This window comes from Marmota monax, unplaced genomic scaffold (assembly GCF_021218885.2).
Source record: "Marmota monax isolate L192 unplaced genomic scaffold, Marmota_monax_Labrador192_F-V1.1 WCK01_AAM20220418_F8-fsc00122, whole genome shotgun sequence".
Classification (NCBI taxonomy): Eukaryota; Metazoa; Chordata; class Mammalia; order Rodentia; family Sciuridae; genus Marmota; species Marmota monax.
This window is the reverse complement of record NW_026695223.1, coordinates 5646551-5655117: the sequence shown is the minus strand read 5'-3', so window position 1 is coordinate 5655117 and position 8567 is coordinate 5646551. Positions and strand designations below refer to the sequence as shown.

Genomic DNA, 8567 nt, shown 5'->3' with positions numbered 1-8567 from the left:
AAAAATAAATATTTTTTTAAAAAAGCAAAATTTTAAAAAGCATACTAGAACAAAACCTGATTGCAAATGGCAATCAGGTTCCTGCCCTGAACTATAATACATAAAAACAACACAAATTCATATGAGTGGAGGCTATTGTCTGTCAACAGTTTTTAAGGCTTTTTAAGTCAACACAGAGTAAGAAACTCAAAGTTATCTTGAAAGATGCCAGAAGAAACCAAAACTCCAGCCTCCAAGTCCTATACTTTAGCCACAAGAAGCCCAGGGGATAAGGGGACCATCCAGGACCATGGTCTACATGCAGTAGAAGCCACTGAGGAAAGTGGTAAACAAGGCTGGTCTGAATTACCAAGAGCCAGAAGCCACTGAGATGGTGAAGCCAACGGCTGCTCTGAATAAGCAGAAATAGGCTCACACAGGAAACAGGTCACCTCAGGCAATCTGAGTAGAAACATACATGGCCAAAGGCCATGCCCATACAGAGACCCCTTACAATTTTTGGAGTCATTCTCCAGAACTCTCACACCACAATAACTCAATTTCCAACCAGGATAATGAGAAATTCAGCCATTGCCACCAGCATCATCAGGCCTAGGGACACAGTCATTTTGCTGGGGAAGGGAGTCTCTCACTCCATACCAGGAGATGCCCTGTCTGTAAAAGAGCTAATGAATGAGTACAGCTCCTGGCTGAAGCTCAGTTCCTCCGAAGCTGTAACAGCATTGCAGTAGGACATTTCTTTTCTCAAATTATGTCTCTGTCCTTTGGAAATTTATTCTCTAGAAAGATGGTACAGCATCAACAGAAGAAATGTTCCTGAAGGTAGTAGTTCCACCTTCACTTGCATCTACATGAAGCCAGCCTGAACTGAGATCAGGTACAGAGCCATAGCTACAGAGTGGCATTCCAAGGGAAGTCCAGAGACCTGACAGCAGTCTCCTAAAACCCTGCTTCCACCCTATCTAGATCCACAAAACCTAAATACAATATTCAGAGAACCTAAACAGTGGGGCCTGGTATTATAAGAAGGGAAAACACATTGATCAATTATTTGATGAATACTTATTAAATGACTACCATGAGTCAGGCCCCCATTGCAGACTCTTGGAACATAGTGTGAAAGAAAATAAGTCCCTGCTTTTATGGAGCTTCTATTCTTGTGGGAAGATCAAATAATTAAGAGTTTTAACATATTTATACCTTTAACATGTAAACAGAGCTGTATCTATACACATACAAAGCCTTATTGACAAAGTAGGGGGTACAAAGGACAGTGTGAGAAAACAAGCAAAATAAAACAAAAAACAAGACAGGATAAATATTAACTGCTGAATAATATTAGCTCTATATGTCAGGCAAGAGAGAAATCCGAGAACCACCGTTGATACTCCATTTCCACACAGAACTGTTCAGCATGTCAGACCCCAAACCAAGAATGCCCCTGCACAGGTCTGTATGGTGAGTGATAGCCTCAATCTTTCTAATTTACCAGAGCAACCCCTGGACATAACTGAAATATATCTGTCATTTACTACCATACCTCTTTCAACCTAGGTCCCTCTACTCATACCTTTACCCTCCACTGGTCTGAGCTCTCAACTATTTTCATAATACCTGATCCAAGAAAAGAAGGTCAGTCAAAGATAAAATACAAGCATCAGGAAGACTCTCAGAGGGGCAAATTATGGCTTTATACTGAGTTTGAACAAGGCGGCCTCTCAAAAATAGGAAAAAAATACTGAAAGAAAAGAAACAAAGAACAGTCACTGCTTTCAAAAATCAAAAACTTGCAACAAAAGGTCCCTTTCCATTTCCAGAATAAGGACAACTTGATCCTCTATTGTCTTGGTCATTCTTCAGGCATTTTGTATTCCTATACTCACACAGCCTTTCTGAATGCTTCCCAGGATTGTACCTACCTTGCCTCTAGAGAGCACAGAGAGCAGCTGTTAACCTGAGAAAACTGATTCTCTAAATGAGCTACATTAGTTCATATACTCAGAAATTGAACAAATCAAGCACATATAACAGGAACAAAAATATAAATGTACACAAAATCATTCTTTCCGGGTTCCTCCCCACTGCCTTAGGAAGAAGAAGGGTTCTTGTTCACTGCTCATCATCCAGAATTCAATCTTTTTAGTGGGAGGAGGAAGCACCAACTATACCATCCAGGGTTCTGGTAAAGCCAGAATCACAGCCTTTGAGAAAGAGTATGATGAGCAGCTGCAGCATTGCTCAGAGGCAGAGAAAGTAAATAGAGTAAAAGCACATCATCTTTGCAGATTAGAGAATGGGAGCTATTTTCATCTGCTTCCATAAATTTGAAATTCTGGGGTGAGAGGGAGGGGATGAGTACAGCAGACAAAGTTTGGGGAGCTCTCCAGAAAGTGAAGTTTAATTTCCTTCTGGTAAGGACCCATGTAGCCATAATCCAGAGAATAATCAAACAGTTCAGAAGCCATGTTTAGAACCACATACCTCTACCAAAAACAGATGTAGAGAGTGTACAGACTATCCCCTTCCTCCTGCTATTGTCTATTCCCTTCTCAACTCCCCTTCCTTGCCCTTACCACCCCCATTAACCCAGATCACCTTCTTTTTTATTTCCCTGACAGGGATATTCTCATGCACAAATGGACTTTCCTTTCACAGTTTTTTCCTCATCTGATAAAATGGCCATGGGTAGGGCATGGACATATAACTGTGCCTTTCCTTAGGCCACAATATCCAAATCTCTAGGGAATACAGTCAAACTACACATGCCCCTTCTACTCCCATACTCAGAATGAATGGGAGCCAGGATATATGAAATTTGAAAATAAAGGAAAAAAATAATTACTAATGGACTCTACTATGCTTCTCACCTCTTTGAGAATAAGTGGGCTAGACGAGTGGATCCATCTCCAGCTTTAACTTGTGAAAAAGGACATTATTGAGAAATATTATTTTAAGTGTCTTCAGTAGCTTTACCTGGAATTTGAATTTATCTTAATAGCAACCTTCAATTCATACTTTAAAAGAAATCCCTTCCCTCTCTCCTTTTTTTTCCCTTCTTTCTTTCTTGAAAACTAAGAATGGCTCACCAACAGGAAAACCAAAAGCCATACATGATTAAGTAAAATTTAAGCATCACAAAGAAACTTTGAAGAATTTTCATTCAGTTCTTACAAGAATAGTTTCTACTCTGCCATCAGCTTACATTGCTGTCTTACTTCCCAAGTAGCAGCTTTCAAAATAAATTTTTAAATTGTTTCTTCTTTAGTGTTACTAATTTTCCATTTTGAAAAAATATCTCATATAAATGTCAGGGCCTAAAACCCCAAAGTATATGTGACCCCATGATATTCACTTCCACTAAGGAAATAAAACTCAGGAGATTTATTGTAAAAACACCAGCATCTCTGTGTGGGTCCTCAGACTGGAGACAGCCGCTTCAGACATGTTTTTGAAGATATTCTCTTTTCCTAGAAGATAAGCCTATTTAATTGGGCATTATCCCACTCTATGTGTCTTTCTACCCACCTTGTGATATGGCGGTGAAACCATTGGAATTTAGAGTCAGAAGACTTGAACTGGAGTCCTGGGTCAACCCCTTCCTATTTCTACTGTTATAAAACATTTACATAGCTTTTTTGTGCCTCAGTTTCCTCAACTATGTGAGCATAATAATATCTGCCTTACCAAAAAGGTTATGATGAACTGATACAATCACATGTGAAAATGCAGCTCAGACACATTGCGTTTAAAGCAGTTAAAAGCTAACACAACCATGGGTCAGAGCTTTCACAGTGGATGTTCATGACTTAATGACACAATTTAGGCACTGACCTGGCACCCACCCTCCACTTCAGAGTGTGACTCTCCTTAACAGAGTTTTAACATCTCCTTCTCCTGCAATAGGCAGAGAATAGATAAAGATACAAGATAATGGGTATTTATATGGGAGCCTATAAATGATCACATCTTAAAAAAACAAATTACTTTGTTTAACTTCTGGTTAATAAGTACTTAATGGCAGGTAGTTAGTGGAACATAATGGAACTAGAAAAACTCCAAGCCTACACAGCTTTTCTAAAAACCAGGCCTACAGAACACTTGAGGCAAGTGCCTAGGCAGTCTTTCTTCATAGTGCTGCTACAAGGATAGCATATCCAACTCTGAGAGGTAAAAAAAAAAAAAAAAAGATGTAGGGTAATCAAGATACAAATTAGCAGAATTTGGCCAATACTGTACAAGAAAAAGAATTCAAACAAAACATAAGAAAGGCTATTCACTTACCTTGCTTAGGAGAAATTGCATATTGACATCAGATTCCTATCTGTTCTTTAAAAAGATGAATGGACAGACCATTGATGGATGAATGAATAGATGGATGGATAGACAGACTGTACATACTGTATATATTTAAAAGTATATGCTTTTACTGATTATAATATATTCAATACAGAAAACTCACAACGTGTAAAAAATATTACTCACTATATTCTACCTAAAGTAATTGTTGTTTGGATGTTTATATATTTTCTCTTAGGCTTTTTTTAGATGCACATGTTTCTATCAAAATCAGTGTCATACTCCATATATGTTTTTGTTGTATTTTACTTAGCAGGTAACATATAAATGTTCTTTGACTATAAGATGGAAAATAATTACATATTGTTTCATCACAAAGATGGATTTATGGTAAAGCGTAAATTATTTGACTGAAGCACAGTGCCTAAAAGCATGAAGATATTTGTTTGTGATGAACAATCCCAGGGTTCAGGCATGAACAGTCCAGAGCTGGTGCAGCAAGGCCACCACGGCAGGAACCATGCAGCCAATTCCAAGATGGGTATTAACTCCTCTATCTCCAAGCATTCACCTCAGCAGCTGGTCCAAGATGGGCAATATTACATTGGCATTCCAGCCCATAGGAACAAAACAAAACAAAACAAAAAAAAAGTAAGAGAGAAAGAGAAAGGTATGACTGTTCTGGAGTCACACCTAGAAATTATTTAACATTACTTCTGCTCACTCTCTATTGGCATAGCTTAATTACATGACAATATAACACCTACTTAGAAGAAGAAGCAGTTATAAGATATAGTTAGCTGCCAAAAATCTTGACAGCTAAAAATTTGAATACTATAAAAGACAGGAGAAAGAACAGGTATTGGAGGACCCATAATGGATTCTGCCTCTCATTTGAGTTCTTATGCCATAGTGTACATTAATCATTCTCAGTAATCCTTTAGTCTCTTAATCTTAAGATTCCAATATGACAAATATCTACAGTTTTCCTGCTATAAAATATTGGTTTGGGTAGTATTTACTCAATAAACTGGTGGCCAGAATACAAAAGACAGGCAATTTGAGAAATTTGAAGATTTATTTATTTTGAAATATGTAAATATTACATCAACATTTTATAAATGAGGCATAAGAAGCTTATTTTTAAAAAACTATATAATTAATTCTCAATTCCCATTTCAAAACTTGTCAATATCCTGTGTTCATATCTTTGTTCCTGTGGAGGCACAGTCCAGCTGTCCCAACTCCAGAAAGAGTGCTATCCTGTGCTCTGTACAAATGCATATACTACCGAAATAAATCTCCCCAGAGTCAGGCATTTCCACTACCAATTCAATGGCTCCTCTTAGCTTTCCACCAAATTCCATATTGCAAGATGAGTTACAGTATTTTGTAAATTTGCACTCACGTGGTGTTGATTTCACCATCTGAACTTGCTTTTGACCAAGAAAGTTAGCTCTTTGGATTTGAGATCCTTGAAACTATTCTGGATTTGACTTCTTTAATACTAATCACTTCCCTCCACCTATCAAATTACTTTTTCCTCCTTTCCATATACAACCTAGAAATTCAGTGCTAGGGTTTCTTGATAGTACTAGTGGTTACTGTCACCCAGCAAGTGTGAGGACTTTTCTCTGTCTCACCCAATAATTTACTTTCATTGAATTTTTTGTTGTTGTTGTTCCACCTTACTATATCTAAAGCCTGTCTACTGGCTCTCAATGACTACACATATACTGCTGTACTTTCTCTCAGGACTCTTCAATTAAACAATAACAAAAAAAAATCATCATATGCACCAGAATATGTTTCTTAATTTGGGGTAACTTCCCATCATACTTCAATAACCAGGGGGTGATTATCATTACCCAAAAATGTAAAAATCATGAAAAATTCATCATAAGTAATGCCTCAAACAAGTTCCTTAAGAATGTACTTCATTTTAAAATATTGGCAAAAACAAAATGCAAAATTAATTGATATACAGGCACTCAAAGACATAGGATGTCAGAATCACAGACAGAAAAATAACTTCTCCAAACCAATAAGAAAACTGCTAACAGAAAATCTTGCTCCCAACCCATATATAACTCCAGCCAATGATTACAGCTGAAATTTCACTATTTGTTGAAACAAAGAATCTTCTTTGCTTTGGTTTTCAGTTTAGAATGTGTGAGAATGAGGAGACAAGAATGTCCTGGAGGGTAAAGAGCAGAAATAATCATACAAGTGGCTTTGACTCCCAAACCCATCCTGGAATAAGATGGGAGATAACACAGCAGGGTAGACACTGAGTATGGAATGTAGAGAATGAGGAAATAGATCATCAGTTTCATAGCACGGACATGAGCTTCAGTCTGGGGGTTCCAAAAGCCAGTGGAGTTTTTCTTCATCTTCTGTATATGTCTCCGTAGAGAATGTATTAACAACGAAGCAGAAGTCACATTAAGGATAAACTGGACCAATGAGCTCAAAAGCAAAGAGGCCACCAATGACAAGATGCCCTCATTGAGGTCAAATAAGGTGCCATTTCTCCCAGTCACAAATTCAGGAAAATGTGACATCTGTCTGAACACAACATACAGAAGAGTGGTGAAGGCAGAAATCAGCACACAGGCCAGCAGCAGTCTGGTGATCTTTGGGGAGAGATTCCGTTTCAGCAGGAGAAACACTGAGTGTTGGAAGTTAGTTATCTTCACACAGTACAAGCTGTTGAGCAAGGTCACAAACCAGAGACTGATAGAGTCTAAAAACCTCCAGCATAACAGACAAAGTGTGTAATAGGAGACTGACCTTTCAGCCTTTGAAGAGATGATGTACAAAATGCTCAGGATAAACAATGCCAGCATAAAAAATCTGGTGATGCCCAAGCTGAAGAGGATCTTATCAGAAGAGGAGATTCTGTGGCTTTTGACCCAAGTCCTGTAAATGACCACTGCAATGAACAGATTCATAATCATTCCTACAAAATTAAAACTAAGTGAGGCAATAACAGCAGAAAAATAAAATGCCTCAAGCATCTTTACTCATTGAGAATTCAGCAGTTATAGTACTGATGCTGAGGCAGGAGAAATACTGAAATGTGTAGGTAGATACCAGTATCCAAACAGGGAGATGTTTCCTTTTTTTTTCCCCCAGCTCAGCAAATGAGCCATTTGTAGTTTAATAGCCAACTGCTTTTACTGAGATGCAAATTTTCTAAGGATTGCATTACTATTTCTTCATTCCTATACTTTTTTCCTTAGGAACACCCAATTAAAACAAGCCTAGGTAGACCTGGAAGTCCTTTCCTCCAAGAGCAAGAAGGCCAGGGGTGGAATCAGAACAGACTTCAAGGTCTTCAAATCCAATCAGAGAGACCTAGTCCAGCATTGTTTCTGTCAGTGTTTCATACCATAGGTTTTCTTCATAGAAACCACAGATGATGGTGGAAATTCTAATGCCTCACTGCTACTCAGCACCTTCCAACCACATATCCATGGCTTACCTCAATTCAACTTCTCTCTCCCCTATAATCTGTGGATGCTGTAGCTATTTTCTCCAACTGTCATTCAAATTTTTCCAGTGCCACTCCTTTTTTATTGATTAAAAAAATAAATAAATGACAGTGGAATGCATTACAATTCTTATTACATGTATATAGCACAATTTTTCATTTCTCTGGTTGTATATAAAGTATGATGACACCAATTCATGTCTCATACATGTACTTTGGATGATGATGTCTATCATATTCCACCATCCTTGCTAAGCACCTGCCCCTCCCTTTCCCTCCCACCCCTCTGCCCTATCTAGAATTCATCTACCATGCTACCCCACTATTCCCCCTCCCTACCCCACTATGAGTCAGCCTCCTTATATCAGAGAAAACATTCAGGATTTGTGTTTTTTGGGATTGGCGTACTTCACTTAGCATTATCTTCTCCAATGACATCCATTTCCTGAAAATGCCATGATTTTATTCTCTTTTATTGCTGCTTTATCCCTTAACACATATAGTGATTTACTGTTGTCTAATAAATTAAGTTCAAGAATCTGATCCTCTTTAAGACAGTGTTTCTTTCTTTCTTTCTTTCTTTCTTTTTTTTTTTTTTTTTGGTACTGGGAATTGAACTCAGGTGCACTCAACCACTGAGCCACATCCCCAGCCCTATTTTGCATTTTATTTAGAGACAAGGTCTCACTGAGTTGCTTACAGCCTAAGTTGCTAAGGCTCTCTTTGAACTCAGGACCCTCAGCCTCCTGAGCCACTGAAATTATAGGCATGCACC

At 38.1% G+C, this 8567-nt stretch overlaps 1 protein-coding gene across 1 annotated transcript; it reads right to left on the bottom strand.

Annotated features, from left to right (window-relative positions):
* Positions 1–5475: 5475 nt before the first annotated feature.
* On the bottom strand, positions 5476–7821 carry Tas2r4 (taste 2 receptor member 4). Its single transcript, XM_046434179.2, has one exon. It carries the CDS (start codon positions 7314–7316, stop codon positions 6417–6419), a length of 900 nt encoding a protein of 299 aa, XP_046290135.1. The 5' UTR covers positions 7317–7821; the 3' UTR covers positions 5476–6416.
* Positions 7822–8567: the final 746 nt, after the last annotated feature.